The 17,006-nt window shown below is 42.2% G+C and overlaps 1 protein-coding gene across 1 annotated transcript in view; it reads left to right on the top strand.

Annotated features, from left to right (window-relative positions):
• The first annotated feature begins 356 nt into the window (after nucleotides 1–356).
• Nucleotides 357–17,006, top strand: part of adamts9 (ADAM metallopeptidase with thrombospondin type 1 motif, 9) — a 42,720-nt gene continuing 26,070 nt past the window's right edge. The window contains exons 1-21 of the mRNA XM_069712675.1: nucleotides 357–577; nucleotides 871–1,277; nucleotides 2,975–3,146; nucleotides 5,110–5,441; nucleotides 6,078–6,161; nucleotides 6,253–6,377; nucleotides 6,630–6,670; nucleotides 6,772–6,877; nucleotides 7,992–8,138; nucleotides 8,705–8,846; nucleotides 9,485–9,589; nucleotides 11,177–11,322; nucleotides 11,777–11,958; nucleotides 12,098–12,234; nucleotides 13,031–13,148; nucleotides 13,350–13,445; nucleotides 14,658–14,824; nucleotides 15,068–15,197; nucleotides 16,056–16,182; nucleotides 16,278–16,488; nucleotides 16,604–16,768. Of these exons, the coding sequence (XP_069568776.1) occupies nucleotides 481–577; nucleotides 871–1,277; nucleotides 2,975–3,146; nucleotides 5,110–5,441; nucleotides 6,078–6,161; nucleotides 6,253–6,377; nucleotides 6,630–6,670; nucleotides 6,772–6,877; nucleotides 7,992–8,138; nucleotides 8,705–8,846; nucleotides 9,485–9,589; nucleotides 11,177–11,322; nucleotides 11,777–11,958; nucleotides 12,098–12,234; nucleotides 13,031–13,148; nucleotides 13,350–13,445; nucleotides 14,658–14,824; nucleotides 15,068–15,197; nucleotides 16,056–16,182; nucleotides 16,278–16,488; nucleotides 16,604–16,768 (3,237 nt within the window). The 5' untranslated portion in view covers nucleotides 357–480. The remainder of the gene's footprint in view (nucleotides 578–870; nucleotides 1,278–2,974; nucleotides 3,147–5,109; nucleotides 5,442–6,077; nucleotides 6,162–6,252; nucleotides 6,378–6,629; nucleotides 6,671–6,771; nucleotides 6,878–7,991; nucleotides 8,139–8,704; nucleotides 8,847–9,484; nucleotides 9,590–11,176; nucleotides 11,323–11,776; nucleotides 11,959–12,097; nucleotides 12,235–13,030; nucleotides 13,149–13,349; nucleotides 13,446–14,657; nucleotides 14,825–15,067; nucleotides 15,198–16,055; nucleotides 16,183–16,277; nucleotides 16,489–16,603; nucleotides 16,769–17,006) is intronic.

Here is a 17,006-nt window from a genome sequence, read left to right as displayed (position 1 = left end):
AATTCAGTCACACATATAAATATATATTTTATACAGTCAGCTTTTCGGGGGCTGAGTGTGGATTCTGCATATTAACTTAAAATCAACAACCCAAACGGATCATATTATATCTCCCAAAGTGTGTTTGTGATCACTTGTCACCACGGTATATAACGGAAGTGGCTTCACTGTAGCACCAGTGTGTACCTTGCCTGGCTGATCCCGCCCCCAGCTGGGGAGAGAGCTGGTTCACGGGCTAACGGAGCCCATCGCAGTTGAGCAGCCCACCCCTCTCTGCAGTATGCATGTTCGCCAGGGAATCCGCGAAGCGCTCACGTCCCAGCAGTATACTTCACCGGCTAGAGACCATCCACTCAAGAGTCGAGGATAATAAAATTGGATGTGGCAGGCGGACCGGAGGCGGAAAGCCCGGAGTGACCGCAGGAATACAGTATTACTACAGGAATACAGGCTGCCTCTCTCCTCTGACCGTGGACAATCATGCATGTGCTCTTCTGGGGCTTGGGGTTCCTACTATTCCCTGATTTCTTGAATGTAGTCGCATCTACGGGGAGCTTGCTTTTGAATTCCAGCACAGGTAAAGTATGCTGACAGTCCCCGCACTTTTCACTTATGGAGTAATTTTGTAACTCTGAAGCCAGAGAATGAATGAGTTTTGAATTCAGCCAAGCACATGACTTGCAGCGTTTAGATGCCTGACTACCATTTCCTTGCAATGTTGTAAAACATTAGGTTTTCCAAGAAAGAGGACACTAATATCTAAATCACAATCTAATCTGAACACATCTGGACTCTTTTATTAACACTAATACAGTCGGACTGCTACTTAATCCCTAATTGTACTGTTATTCTTCTGCCTTTATTCCGCAGTAAAAGAGGAGATCGGCGTTTATGAGATTGTAACACCGGTGCGCGTGAATGAAGCCGGTGACAAGTTTCCAACCAGTGTGCACTTCAAGAGGAAAAGACGAAGTTTGGACGAGGGCACCGGCAACACCACGGATCACTGGGCCTCCCCAAATATCCACTACAGGATATCTGCTTTCGGACAGAACTATCACCTCAACCTCACTCTGGATTCGGGATTTATCGCACCTCTCTACACTGTGACAATACTTGGAGTACCCCGAGGAGATAACGTAACGGATTTTGCAACAGATGGGGAGGAAGAGGAGGAGGAGGAGGAGGAGGACACGGAGTTAAGGCACTGCTTCTATAAAGGACATGTAAATGCACACGCAGAACATGCCGCAGTCATCAGTTTGTGCTCCGGACTGGTGAGTTTTTACGCACTGTTGGCCCTCGCCGTGCATGTGATGACTTTTACGACCGGCTGTTTTACTTTTCCCACCATGGGTGTTTAGGGGCCATTATTGCTTATACAAGACCTGAAAAGCTGCCTCACCATCGCCTTAGAAAAAAACATCCATTTCAAACTTTGCGCGCATCCTGCTTTTGGTACAATCGTGCATATAACCAGTCATACGTTATTGTTTGCATTTAAAAAAGAGTGGGCAATTGCGCACACCCTTGTAGAGAATATTAAATTGTATAAATATTTTGAACACACTTTAGTGAAGCTGTAGCTGATTTTTGAAGACAAATAACTGAAAAAATAACTTTGAAACTTAATGACTTTGTCGTAGGGCGCTTTAACAAACTACGGAGCTCTCAAAATAGCGAACAACTGCGCTGACTTGCGAGGATCCCAAGTCTATTGGCTGCAGTCAAGTTTACTGGATACTATACATCTTACTCCCATGTCTCTCTCTGGTCTCCCGGTAGTCAGTGACGTCTTTACGCACGCTCGTACAGCAGGAGTAGAGTGGCACTGACGTCATCACGAATCGGTCCAACTCCCAGGCTTGCTGAAGCATGAGTTTTGGCGTGGAGGAAAGTGCACTCAGAGTTTATACATAGAAACCCCAGTGAAGTGACAGATATGAGTAAGTGGGGTCAGTTTCTTCCCAAATGACAAATCAAATCTAAAATGCTTTGAATGCTCGGCTCTGCACAGAGCTTTAGGGAGTTGAGTTGACATTTATGGAGCATATCTTATTATTTATTCAGGACCTCTGAGGGCACATTTATAAATCAGGCAATTCTTCCTTTCATCGCATTCTATTTCTGTACATCCTACAATAATGTGACACTGTTTTGTTTTGCAGGGAAACTTGCAGTGAGATTTTCTTTTGCCTCGCCAACTGCAGGTCAAACAAAGTGCAGGTCCCCAGCACAGTAATGGGAATAATGTCTTGTTGAAGAAAATGCAAGCAGGATGTATTGCTTCATGTCACATGTTGAAGAACAGCACTACCCTTCTGCACAGTTTTGCACATGCAGCAAAATTTAATGTTTTTCATATTTGTCATACTTTACTATAAGGGATGATAAGGGTAACTAGTGCCAAACACAATTGGACCCCCACCACCACCACCACCACCCCTCCCCCCAACTGCCATGATGGCTCTCCACAGCAAATGAGCAGCAAGTCAAATGTGCTTGGCTTGGCATCTACCTTATCTGAGACATCATAGACCTCCAAGAAACCCAGGCACGCTAAACATGCTATGCTAAATACATGTAACAAGGCTTTTAGTACACATGCCAAGAACCTACAGACAGACATCACAGGTTTCACCATTATCCTTTTCCTCCTGTTCTGGGACCATTCTTACATGCATGCAAATTCACCTATTTCATCTATTTACAAAAGCTCTTGTTTCTCAGTGTTGCTTATTTTCTCCGATTTTGTGAATTAGCTGCATTCCACTGTTATTTGCTGTAAGTTTTTAGAGGTAAAGCTGGCATTGTTTACGGGTGGTGTGACATTTCACTGAGTTCATTGCAAGAAGATCTTTAAGCTATATTGCTTGATTTCTGTCATCTTGATTCCTAAAAGGAATGTGTATTTACAGAAAATGAATAGCTGGAGACTTACTGTAACTGCCATGCATTTCTTTCTGCTGCCCAGCTCGGCACTTTCAGGTCTCTAGAAGGGGAGTATTTTGTGGAGCCCCTACACAGCTATCAAGGAGAACACTATGAAGAGGAACACACAAAACCTCATATCGTATACAGGAAGAGTGCACCCAAGAAACAGACATCTGGGGAGACCTCAGAGACCTCAGCTTGTGACATTTCAGGTACGGCGTTTTACATGATGTATATGTATGAATGCAGTTTAGACCAACAATATACACACATACTCTGGATGGTGCAACCTTAATGTCTCTGCACATATGCTTGCAAACACCAACACACACCAGCACAGCTCAGTACCTACAACCAGTGCTCATCCATTGGTGCTCTCACTAATCAACTGATCTGAATCTGTTCCAGTCCACCCTTACCCAGTCTCCTCTTTGGAGCTAAACAGTTGCTTCTGAGTAGGGGCTATATATGTTTTTTTTTTTAAAAACTGTGTGCACTTGGTGAGTTCATGTGCATGTTAACTGTTTGAGTATTTTCATGCAACACACGCGGATTACAAGTAGAGAATTTGCCATATGTCTGTCTGTGTGTGCATGTGACCTTTAAATTGGTTCCCACAGACGTAATCAGATGCAGTCATTGCATCACCCTTAAAGTCGCTGCTATCAGTTGTAACAGGGACCGATTATGCAATAGTAACTGATCTTATTGAGCTATTACAATAACTGTACCATGGTACTAAAGAATCATATGTACTGTAGTGTATCTGGTTAACACAAACAAAACTTTTAGGTGAGTCTTGATATTGAGGTAGATTTTAAACGACAGGAGACAAAACATTTTTTTTTAAAACATATGAGTGTCATAATAAATATTTTAAAACAATCCTGAAAAGGAAAGTTATTCTTGATGAAGCATTATAATATTTTTGTACAATTTATAAATAATATAACGATAAAATGTAATTTGGACATTTTCTGAGGAATAGCCTATAATCAGAAGTGCAACATCGGAAATTGAAGTGGGAGTATTGTGCGAGATTATCTTGGCTTAGATACCATATCATAACCTGAACAGTACAGTGCCTGCAGCTGCAGCACAGAAGTGAGGAAGCTGTCCAACTCTCACACAGGAAAAAATCATTTGGAAGTTCACCCTTGTATCATCCCATCTCAGCTTACTGACTGAACTTCCTGTTGACTCTTGTACTTCCTCTGCTCCTTTGATAAGAAAGTTGGGTAGACCCACTGCCATGAGGATGCAGTGTAAATTGTATAATAGCAAAGTGATGCCAACTTGAAGCAGTCAAATAATCAAAACTAAGAAAATAAATGTGCACATATTTCCTCTTTGTCTGCTGGAGATCTTTCTGCAGATGTTTGGTTTCAGCGGGTATGTAAATGTGTGTGTATGTGACTCGGTCATACAGTACATGTGGCTGTGTGTGTGTGTGTTATCATAGCCTGAAGGAACATAGATTTGACTGAAAGGCCTTTTTGGCCAAGAATGTTTTAACCTTCCACAAAGTTCATTGCTACTTTGTAAGGTTTTAATTTGAGCAAATACCATACACTTAAAGTGGTTTTATCAGTATGCAGTATCCCAGCTCACTGTTACAGTCAGTGTTGCATTGCTAGTAGTCCAGACAGTGATCTGCTTCAAAAGAAAAAAAAAAAAAGCTGGCATTCAGCAGTTGTGTTGTCACGTCATGATTAAAATCAGACGAAAATCTCCTCAGTGTTGAAGTTCTGCTGCCCAGTTGTTGAACCGTCCTCATTTGGTGTGTGCACAGCAATTTTTGTACCATTTCTTTTATGGCCGGGTGCCAGGTTTACCTAGCATGAACTCCCTGCCCTCTTGTATTCCCTCCTCGGAAAGTGGAAGGAGAGAAAAAAGGAACTCCAAGCAGTGATCATTTGTCAGTGCACTCTTTGACAATAAACAAAAGAAAGACAGAGGCAGCAACATATTTCAACACTTTTAGACAGCCAACTCACTTCACACAACTCCATCTTTAAAGCTATAAATGGCAAATATACCTTAATTATGTACCTTTTAACAAACAATGATTTATACCTATCTTAGTTTTTTTTGAGTGAATGTACTTCCCATCAGCCCTGCGTCTTATCTTTGTATATTTACACCCTCTCCATTTGTTCTGGTGTCTCGCTCTAGGACACAAACACAGACAAAAGAGACACAAGCTGAAGAGAAGGCCAGCGGCTGGGGTCACCACTGTGTCCAACGCAGCCCCTGTGGTCACCGCTGGCATATTCAGTGACATGGAGTCACTGAGGGCCGGCCTGGCCAACGGCGCTTTGCTCAGATCAGAGCGCAGCAGTGCTAGACCATCAAATGATAGCAGCGGTGACTCAGGACCTCACAGGAGATCAAAGCGCTTCCTCTCCTACCCTCGCTTTGTTGAGGTCATGCTGGTGGCCGACAGCAAAATGGTGGAGCATCACGGCAGCAACCTACAGCACTACATACTCACACTGATGTCTATAGTAAGTTCTGCTCTGCATGTTTGTTGGCTGGGAGATGGAAATGGGCATATTTATTCATGTTTACAAACAGAGTGCAGCTGTGTATGTACACATTGTTGCGCTTAACGTACCTGTTTGGCTTTGCTGTTTGTGCTGCGAGTCAGTCAGGCGGCCTTTGGAGAGGGTCGTGGGAGGGAAAAGGGCAGCCTAGGGCAGGGGTAAACACCACTTTCAAACGGCCAAGGGGAAGAGAGGGCAGCTTGAAGGAGAACCTGTCTGACAGCTTTGATGAATGTTAAAAAATAAGCTCAGGTATGTCACATAGGCCGCATACTCTCGGCCACTTCAAATACCAGCTTCCGCAGGCATCTGGGGCTGACAGTCCTCAGGGGGAGGCTGAGATGGCCTATATTCTGTTCTTGGCAAAGGCTGCTATCTCCACAGGGGTACAGGCTATTATCAACTTGATCCTCCAATCAACCAAATTCCCAGAAACTGCTGGAAGGCTGTCCCTGATAGAGTTACCAATAAATATACTGTGTCACATCTCAGCTGCTTCAAGTTAATGAAAACACTCGTACCGATTCATATATTAATGTTAGTCATCAAACAATTTCATTCAGAGGTTTGAGTTCATGTTTTGTTTTCCTTACTCAGGTGTCTTCCATCTACAAGGACCCCAGCATTGGAAACCTGATTAACATTGTGATTGTAAAGTTAGTCATAATAAGCAATGAGCTGGTAAGATTGCTAAATTTATTATTCTATCTATAATTGCATACAAACAAGAAGTTGCTATGAATGTTATTATTTCTTTTTGCATGTTTCTTAGGATGGTCCAGTCATTTCCTTTAATGCACAGACCACTTTAAAGAACTTCTGCATCTGGCAGCAGAGCCAGAACATCCTAGATGATAACCACCACTCCCATCACGACACTGCCATCCTTATCACCAGGTGCAAGAAAAATTCAACTTTAAACAGACTTTTAAGTCTTTGAAATATCTAAGTGTTCTGTGAACCAAATACATTTCTAATAAGTGTATAAACAGAATGATTGATCAAAGGCTTAAATTTGAACCAGATGCCTCATGAAGGGAACTGTTGTTTAAAAATGAACCTAAATAAGGAAAATCCCCTGAAGGATGTGGAAGTGTTCTTTTGTTGTGTGCCGTTGACCATGACCCATTAGCTTTATCTTCACCACAGGCAGGACATCTGCAGAGTGAGGGATAAGTGTGACACCTTAGGTAAGTGGATTTTTTTTTTTTTTTTATGTGCTGATAGAGTAGCAGTGATTATAAAAGAAAATAATCAGGAAAAGTGAAGTGAGTCTCTTGTTATTTTTCAGGACTTGCAGAGTTGGGAACAGTGTGTGATCCATATAGGAGCTGCAGCATCAGCGAGGACAATGGACTGAGCACGGCATTCACCATCGCCCACGAACTTGGCCATGTGTAAGCATATCATGCTTCCACTGATTGTTTGCCTCAAATACTGTCATCACTCCAAGTCAGTGAAAGTTTCCTCTTTAGTTCATTCTTTAGACATTCGCAGAGCTGCAGGTCTTTGTAGAAATGCACACATGCCTCACCGAAGATGGGAATTCAGTATTTTATGATGCATTTGTGCACGCTCTGATCCCATCTCCCAAAAAGGTATGCCTGCATTTCATATTGAGAGGGAAAAGAGTGTGTAAAGTGGGTTCTCAGAGTTGAAGTAAAGACCACTACATGGTGACCCTGGCATTTCAGCACACTCTGCATTTTCCAAAGTCCTGCGTCAGCCCGAGCTGGGGGTGCTAGCCTTCTACGGTGGAGACTGTTACGGACCTTTACGGCCCTCATCGTCTCTCAACAAATGCTCTTTCTTACTACTAAACAAAAGGTGGGATTATTGAATTCCATGTTTATCCGCATCAAGCGGTGACAACATGCTTGATGACTGCTTAGCGGTAAAGCTCAGTGTTGTATGGTACCTGTCAGGTGGGGAGCTTAGTGGGAGGCAGTGTGGTGCTGTACCTATCCACCATCAACTGGAAGCGTATTTATAACCCGGCAGGAGCTTGAACGTGTCCCTTAATCTCACTCTGCTCTGCTCTAATCTGCTCTGATTTTCACATCCAATTTTTTTTTCTTCTGTCTACAGTTTTCATATAATTCAATACCATGCTGGTTTCTTTCCAAACTCCCCACAGGCAGGCAACACAAATGCTCTGCATTATTTTCACTTCCAACCTTGAAGGCGATACCCAAAGTCAATAACGCAGTGACAGTGGAAATATACATTCAGTGTTTAGATTTAAAACATGTGGTTGAATAAATTTAAAAAAATACTATTTGTCTATGTTGGTTTGAGAAACCCAAACATAATAAAACTTGAAAGTGCCAGTCACAAACAATACAAAAGCATTCATCACTTTAAATCTGGCTTTTGTTACATGTATGTTAGCCAGACAGTGGTCTAGCAGAGCTGTTAGAAAAAAGAATGAAAAAAAATCGACACTCTTGTCTTGGTCATGTAACATTTTGTGTGATACTTGAACATGTGTTTCTATTTTCTCTCTGCTAGGTTCAACATGCCTCACGATGACAGTAACAAGTGTAAAGAGGACGGAGTTAAGATTCAGCAGCATGTGATGGCTCCCATACTGAACTACAACACAAACCCTTGGATGTGGTCCAAGTGTAGCAGGAAGTACATCACAGAGTTCCTTGAGTATGTCATACTGTTTTGTCTTCATCATTGTTCCAAGCATGCATATAGAGGTTAGATCTGGTAGAGTGTAGGAAAATATAGTAAACATGACCTTTAAAACTCTGGCTAAATATTTGTTTTGAAAATTATGCATTTAAAAACACTCAGACTGTGCAGTTTATATATACACTGCATGTCGTTTTCCACATTTGGTGGCAGCAGTCACATTTTGAAGTAATAAAAGGAAGCTGTCATCATTTGTCAGGGCTGTTGCAGCCTCTAGGCTCTTTTCTCCCAAAGGCTCCTCAACCCACTGAGAAAGACCAGAGAACTCCTTCTGTAGGAAAGAGGAAGTGTGATACTATTCAAAATCCCTTTCCATACAATATGCAAAATCTCCCTGAATCCCTGAGAACACAATTCCTTAATTCATATAAGTGGTTGAACATAAGCAGAAGTCTGTCAAGATATATATGTAAAGAAAAAATGACCACTGCGGCTGTACTGAGTGTGGTTTCTGTCTGTTTGTGTCTCTTGTTTTTTTTCTCTTTTTTTCTTTAAGTCATTTTACTTTTATTTCTTAATAGCACAGGATATGGTGAGTGCTTGCTCGACGAGCCCATTTCTAGGCCGTACAGTCTCTCGCAGCAGCTGCCCGGGCGGATATACAATGTCAATAAACAATGTGAATTGATATTTGGGCCTGGAACGCAGGTGTGCCCTTATATGGTAAGTGGAGTCGGCGTGTGACTCTGAACTGTCATGTTGTACATGTGGGTCTCTGAGGGGAAGCCTGTTGAGTTATGATCAAGTGCTGCAGAGGTTCTCAGCTGAATTTGAAGCCTTTAAAATGTCACTTGTTGCACTCAACAACATGTTGAAGTCCTTTTTGAAACACAAGCAAACAAAAACAATATTTAAAGTATGTGCAAGACAAAAATACGGTTAAAAACCTTTTCAAATATGGAATCAAACTCAAATCGATCATCGAACCATGAATTAATTTCATATTTACCTTGTTGAATTTTACATTAATTTTGCTGAAATGTTACTAAAACATATGTGACACCCGGCAGTACTTTCCTCAGCTCATGTTTTCCCTCAGACAGAAAGGTCATGCGACTCACTGGCTGAGAAACACCTGGCAAATGAGATGATGACGCAGCAGATTTGGTGTATGGAGTCACCTTTGGGCATATTGTTTGATAGTGTATGATAAATTGGATGTCTGTATATTACCACAGTTGTCTACAGTGAGGTGATTAAACTTGACACGTATGTGCCCTGTCTTACTCTGATTGTCTGTTTTTTTTTTCTTCATTTTCCTGCATTAACACTTAATGTATGTGCGTGTGTGTGTTTATTAGACACAGTGTCGGAGGCTGTGGTGCACGAGTCCAGAGGGAGCACAGCGGGGCTGCAGGACCCATCATATGCCGTGGGCAGACGGCACTGACTGTTCTCCCGGAAAGGTGAGTGTCATGTAGAATGAAGACAGATGCTTATAGACACGTTCTTTTTACATGCTCATCAGGTTGTGAAAAATAAAAGGGCAAGATGTTTTATTGATAGAAAAAAAAAAAGAAAAAGGAGGAAAAAGGGAAGTGACATTTGAACTGATTGAAATAGAGCAAAAGTTTGGGTTGTTTTAGCACTCAACTTATTGTCCTTTACATCAGTGCTTCTCAACTGGTCGAGCATCAGAACCCAAATTTCCCCTTAGTCATTGAGTTGCAAGCCAAATTAATTTTATAAAAAGTAGTGCAATAATACACAATACCCTCATGCACTTTAAAAACACGAAATAAACAAAAAACAATAACAAAAGTGCAACTAGGGCGAAAAACTTTGAAATACAAAGTTGGACTTATCTTGAACTACAGGGACATTAGGGGCTTTTTGAACAAGTGAAAAATGGTGATGCTCATTAAGTTTCTAAATCTAAATCTAAATTAAACTGTATTAAATATGAAAGAAAAACTCAGTCTTATCTTGAATTAAATAAAAAAGAGTGATGGAACCCTAAACCTGTTTACGAAGGTTTGAATCAGAACTAACTACTAATGTGACAATGTTAGTTTTGGTTGTTACTATCAAAACAACGCTGACAGCAAACACCGACTGCACGTGCGCTGCATCGAGGGAAACGTACATCCTTCAAAAGTATTTTTTTTCCCACACACACATCTGCAACCCTACTTAAAATGTCCCTGCGACCTGATTTCTGTTCACGATCCACAAGTTGAGAACCACTGCTTTTTACTATGGTGTAATACTCATATGGTTCTCGGTTATGATCCAACAATCCTCACCACATTTCCTTTTTTTGTTTTGATTTTACTACTTTTCCAGTGACTCATGACCATAAAATTGTTCACAGGCGTTATAATATAGAGTGCGGGATGACAAAAGGAAACAAGTCTCCAAACACTTGCCAAAAATGAACTCGATGTTGACACGTGTGTAAACTTCAGTAATTGAACATGGCTGGTATATAAGTGGGGCGACGTGAAGCTGTGAATGATGGTTGCTCTCGAGGCGACTCTCTTGGTGTAGCTTTTAATTAGGACTTTCTCACTAACCCCTTTGCTTCCTGCCACTAAGACTGAGGACATGAAAGCAACGCCAGCCGATCTCCAGAGGTCCAGAGAAATACAGATGCACACATGTTGAAACTGTTTTGTGTTTAAACCCGCCTCTCATCCCCTGCCATGCCAGAGTACACCACACTAAACGTTCATGATGACGTCTGTTAGTTGAACAGCGTAATATTATCCTCTTGTTTTGAGCTCAGATATATTTATTGACTGTGTGCGTGATATTTTCTTGTCTATTCTCCAGCCAGACACATTTGTGAAATGTCTTTTTCAGTTCCTCTATTTTCCATTTGCTACATTGTATAATTTCTCCCAGATTAGCATCAAAGCTTTGGAGTGGAGAAATATATGTTGTCAGTTCAATGGATAGCAATTTTTATTTTCACTGTTCCTTTCCTTTTATTTTTTTTTGCTCTTGTCATTCATGCGTCTTCTCTCTTTTCCATCCTTTTCCCCTTACAGCACTGCAAACACGGCCTGTGTATAGCCAAAGAGCACGACGCCACACCTGTGGAGGGAGCGTGGGGAGTCTGGAGTCCTTTCGGTACCTGTTCGCGGACATGTGGCGGAGGCATAAAGATTGCCATGCGCGAATGCAACCGACCCGTGTGAGCAGTCTGTTTCTTTGTAGTCATGCATGCCTAGTGGACCTTGTCTCCCATCTTAGCTGCCAAAGTCAATGTTCCATAGATCAAACCTCCTTAAGGGAATTCTTTCCATAGCTAGTGTTCATCAAAGCAGGCTCTCTGACAGAGGGTTTTACAGGGTTGTGTCCTAATAAATACACAGATCACTCTGCCTCCTTGAATGTTGCCTTCCGTCCTGGTTTAATGGACAGATAGAAAAAATTGGGGCATGACGAGAAAGAATTTCAATCGGAAAACAATGCTAATGACATACTGTAGGTGTTTGATGGTGGGCTACAAGCTGGACATAAAGATCGGGCAGATTGATGAACGTTAGAGTTACACTGTAGGGAAATATGCTTACTAAAGCATCAACTTAGAATATTTGCTCATTCAGGTCAATGATTGCAACTTACTTGCATGTTGTCCCTGTCAGGCCCAGGAATGGAGGAATGTATTGTGTTGGTCGCCGGATGAAGTTTCGTTCCTGTAACTCTGAGCCCTGCTCCAAGCAGAAGAAGGACTTCAGGGAGGAACAGTGTGCTGCTTTCGATGGCAGGCACTTCAACATCAACGGTCTACCTCCTAATGTTCGCTGGGTGCCAAAGTACAGCGGAAGTGAGATTTCTTTTTCTTTCTTTTTTGTTAAGTCACTGGCATAGTTCTTGCTCCTTCTGTTAGCCTCAGACGTGATATGAGCCTTATATGGATTTCAATCAGTATCAAGTATTTGTCTGTATTTTGCCTCCTCTTTCAGTTCTGATGAAAGACAGGTGTAAGCTGTTCTGCAGGGTGGCAGGCAGCACAGCCTACTATCAGCTCAGGGACAGGGTCATCGATGGCACGCCATGTGGACCCGATACCAATGACATCTGTGTCCAGGGCCTGTGTAGGGTGAGCTCCATAACTCCTATTGATTTAAAAACACTCAAAACCATCTGTCAATTTGTAACCATCACTATAACAGGGGCAATTCTTGTGCAGGAACTCTGTGGGGTGGATTTAATCAGTTCTACGTCCTTACAGTAAATATGTTCAGAAAGTGTTTCACTTCCTTGCCAAACCTGACCGTTTACTGCCTCAAACCTGTGACAGAGAGTTTTGGTTAAACTGTTGTTCATCAAATTACCCTTCTTGCTCCGGCAAGAGGATTTTGATCCATGTTGTTTAGTAAATAAAAAATTAGTCTTGCTTCATTCAGTGATATGCAGAGGGCTCATTCCATTTCTTTTTATGGAAATTTATTTCAAATGGGTGTCAGTGATATGGCTGTAACTCAATAAGTTCATATGTAACTATCTTAAGGGTCACTGGGTTTGATTCTCTTTCTGATTATCTGTATTTCATTCAGAAATAAAGAGGTAATGGTCAGGTGGATAAATATTTACTTGACATGTTAATATTTTAGTGCTGAACTTTTGCAAAGCGACTAGAATTAATATGAGTTAGTTTAAGGGAATATTTGTATTGCGTTTTTAAAAAAAATCAATCCAACTTCCCTTTTTTTGCAACATAGCACTGCATTGTTCTCTTCCTTCTCCTCTTTCTCACCTTTATCCTCCATTTTATTCCCTGTTTTCCTCATCAATCTTTCTCATTTTTGTCCCTTTTTTTAAATAATACCATTTATATGAACCCCTTTTTCTTGTATATTTTGCCTTTCCTGGCCCACTACCCATCTGCTGAGCAGCAAGCGGGATGCGATCATGTATTGAACTCTAAAGCCAGGAGGGACAAGTGTGGCGTGTGTGGAGGTGATAACTCTTCCTGCAAAACTGTAGCAGGCACCTTCAATATTGTGCGCTACGGTGAGCCACAACCTCTTTTATCATCTCATCACTCGACATCCAGTATGTGTAAATGGCAGCAACTGTTATGGATTCTGTTATATTACAACATATTTATATCTGTGTTGACGCTTTAAAATAAATTGCATTGAGTGCAGTGCTCACTTGCAGGTTCAGACCTTGGTGTACTAATGATCTGAACACACTGCTTGCCATTCGCAGGCTATAATGAAGTCGTGCGAATACCAAGCGGTGCTACAAACATAGATGTGCGTCAACACAGCTACTCAGGGAAACCGGAGGATGACAACTACCTCGGTAAGGCATCCAGCATAATGAATTTATTTTGTATTGTATTTCAACATTTCCCTTCATGCTGTTTCAGGCCATTTCACAAGCCGTGTGCTGATAAAAAAGCATCTTCTTTGACTCGCATGCCTGCCTGTTTCTGTGGAAGACAGCGTTCAGCTTTTAGTGTAAAGTCATGTACTGCAAACCTAAGGAGTTGGCATATTGTGTGCATGCTAATCCGTTAATGAGCCAGAACGTAGGCCTGTGGGTGCCATTCCAGAAAGGTCAGTTAGTTTATAAGCTTTTGTGTTTCTTGTGTGTCTCGATGGCAAGTGCATATACCTGTGCTAATACTCTAACTTAGCCCCTCTGGGTACCATTCCATTGAGGGTGGTGTGTGTGTGTGTGTGTGTGTGTGTGTGTGTGTGTGTGTGTGTGTGTGTGTGTGTGTGTGTGTGTGTGTGTGTGTGTGTGTGTGTGTGTGTGTGTGTGTGTGTGTGTGTGTGTGTGATTGAGCGTGCGTGTATCCATTTCTGCATATATTCGCTGTTATAATTCTGTGCATGTTTGTTTGTGTGCAGCGGTTGATTATACTCTATCATGCAAACTTCTGATCATGGCTTTATATATGTCTCTCCTAATTGTGCATGTGTGTGTTTGTTTTTGTGTGTGGGAGTGGGGTGGGGGTGGGCAGAGGAGGGGGTTGTTGTTGTGTGTATATAGGGAAAGCCATTTGGGGCCCAAAGTAGGGGCGTTTTTTTTTTTTTTTTTTTGTCTTTTCTTTTTTCTTGCAATGAATGCCACTCTCCACGGTCATATTAGTGCAACGTGTGAAATGGCGGGGAAAGTAAAGGCAGGAAATTAGCTCCATAATCGCATTAGGGTGAATGAGTGCAGAAGACTGGCTGTTGAGCAGAACAGGACGCCCCTGGATGGGACTTCTTCTGGAACAGAGGATTATTTTAGCCCAATAAGGCTTTACTGCTGGCTGCTGCGTGCACCTTACTGTAAATTAAAATGTTAGCCACTGTGTTTCTGAGACACTGTGCTGCATTCCCTTACAAGCTATTGCCCTTTTATGGCAGCCAGTTACTCTCATAAACCCAGTAATTTTCACAACATTTTTCACACTTGTTCAATTGTTTTCTGCCAATTAAGCAAAGATACTTTTATCTTGCATCAAACACGACTTCTGTTTCAGTGGGATGAAGTACAGTAACTGTTTCTGTCTCCCTGTAGCCATATCCAATAGCCGTGGAGAGTTCCTGCTTAATGGAGAGTTTGTGGTCAGCATGTTCAAAAGGGAAATCAAAGTAGGAAATGCCATCATCGAGTACAGCGGCTCTGACCATGTCATTGAGAGGATCAACTGCACTGACCGCATCGAAGAGGAGATCATTGTCCAGGTAAACTGTCCCGTCACGGCAGCTCAGTATCCCATGCAGGAGATGCAAACATGGACTGGTTTAATAACTTAGAAGGTTTAAGATAAGACTGCACAAACTTACGGTAAATGGTTCCGCAGGCTTGATCTTTTGATCTCGAAAAGTTTATACGTTTACTTTGAAAGATGTGGGTAATCCATGATATTAAAAACCCATAATCTTACTGTATTATAATGTATATTACATTGCCTACATTTTCCCCAGGTGCTGTCTGTGGGGAGCCTTTACAACCCAGATGTCAGGTACTCGTTTAACATCCCCATAGAGGATAAGCCTCAGCAGTTCTTCTGGGATGCCTATGGGCCCTGGCAGGAGTGCAGCCGCCTGTGCCAAGGTGAGGGGGAGGCACATGTGGTTGGCAGGGAGAGGTCAATGATAAATGGTGTGGTGTGAGTAAAGATGAGATGGAATGGAGAAAGGAGATGTGGAAACCTCTGAGCCAGGGACGTAGAAAGAGAGGATTGTCTGGTTAAACCTGACAGGTTTCAAACAAGTGATTAAAGTTCAACTTTATAGCACGGTGTGGCCGATTACTCTCTCTGGCATGACTCTGGATATGTCAGAGTATGTGGGCGTGCGGAGGCGGGTTGCAGGTAAACTTGAAAACCTGTTATGTGCCATGATTCACTTTGTTCTGTTTAAAAAATCTCCTTCTTGACTTTTTGACACCACTCTGCCTGAACAACCAACAGTAAAGAGAAACCACGAACTTCACAGTTCAGAGCAGGATAAACAGCTGACATGTAATGCTCTCAGCTCTCATAGCACTGAGCTGCAAAACCTGGTACCATGAGGTACTGATAGAGAGTCAATTACCTGGAGCTACATAAGGTTTAAATCTCTGTATTATACTGTGATTCAACACAAGAGCCAAGGTGAAACACACACACTGCTGCTGGTATTTATTGCAATCCTGATGATGAGCTAAGATGTTGCGTCGACACCGATAACCTCTTTCTTACCACTTTCTATTGCAACTTTTAAAAAAAGGGTTAGCAAAGACAGCTGTCTTTTATTTAAAAGCAGAATAATAGCAGTTAAAACAAACTTTTTGTGCATATCCTTGCATACTTAACAGCAGACAAATTCTGTGATGGGTGTAACGTTTTAACTTGGGTTTGATTATTATATAACATACATATAACATTGATGTTCACCTGCTGTACAAACCTGGATGTTTGTGTCCTCCCAGGAGAGCGCAAGCGGAAGATTCTCTGTAGCCGAGAGTCAGACAGGGTGGTGGTGTCGGACCAGAGGTGTCACGGTACAGCTAGACCTGCTGTCATCACTGAGCCCTGCAACCCTGAATGTGAAGTCAGGTCTGTATTTAACTCACCTTTAAGCGCCTTTATGAACCCATCAACAAGTCATTTCAAAATTCTGAAAAGGATTTACCTCATCCCTCTTGACACAGATGGCACGTGGCTCGTAAAAGTGAGTGTACAGCCCAGTGTGGTCTTGGATATCGTACCCTGGAAATTTACTGCGCCAAGATCAGCCGTACAGACGGCAAGACCCAGAAGGTTGATGATCGCTACTGTAGTGGTCAGCGCAAGCCTGATGACAAGGAAGGTTGCCACGGAGACTGTAACCCGGGTGGGTGGGAGTACTCGCCCTGGTCAGAGGTACAATTGTTGTAGGAAATTGTAGGGGCTTGTGTTTGAGCACAGACCAGATGTTTGTCAAAGTTTACCTCGGGTTGTGTACATGTGTTTACACTTGTGGACGTTGGTCCTGCAGTGCTCCAAGAGCTGTGGTGGGGGCACCCGCCGTCGAGGGGCAGTGTGTCGAAAGGCAGCTGAGGCCGGCGGTGATGAGAGCAAATGCAGTCAAAGGGACAAGCTGACTGTCCAGCCCTGCAATGAATTCCTCTGTCCACAATGGAAGACTGGCGACTGGTCTGAGGTCAGTTCAGCACTTACTGTATTCTCTGTGCCCTTAGAGGAGGACCACACTGATATTTACTGGTTATATGGAGTGGCTATAAAGGAAGTGGATATATTTAAAGGTGATAACACATACACTGAATGTTTAAATTAAAATATATCTTCTGTTCATTGCCAATAATATGTGAAGCATAGAAAAAACATTGGACAAATGATGGTTCTGTTATTTGTGAGTTTCTGTATAGGTACACAGTTAC

The sequence above is a fragment of the Brachyistius frenatus genome, unplaced genomic scaffold (assembly GCF_029030835.1).
Source record: "Brachyistius frenatus isolate BFR_SWC_R1_liver_20210118 unplaced genomic scaffold, ASM2903083v1 Contig_4, whole genome shotgun sequence".
Lineage (NCBI taxonomy): Eukaryota > Metazoa > Chordata > Actinopteri > Embiotocidae > Brachyistius > Brachyistius frenatus.
This window is presented reverse-complemented; position numbering and strand designations above follow the sequence as displayed.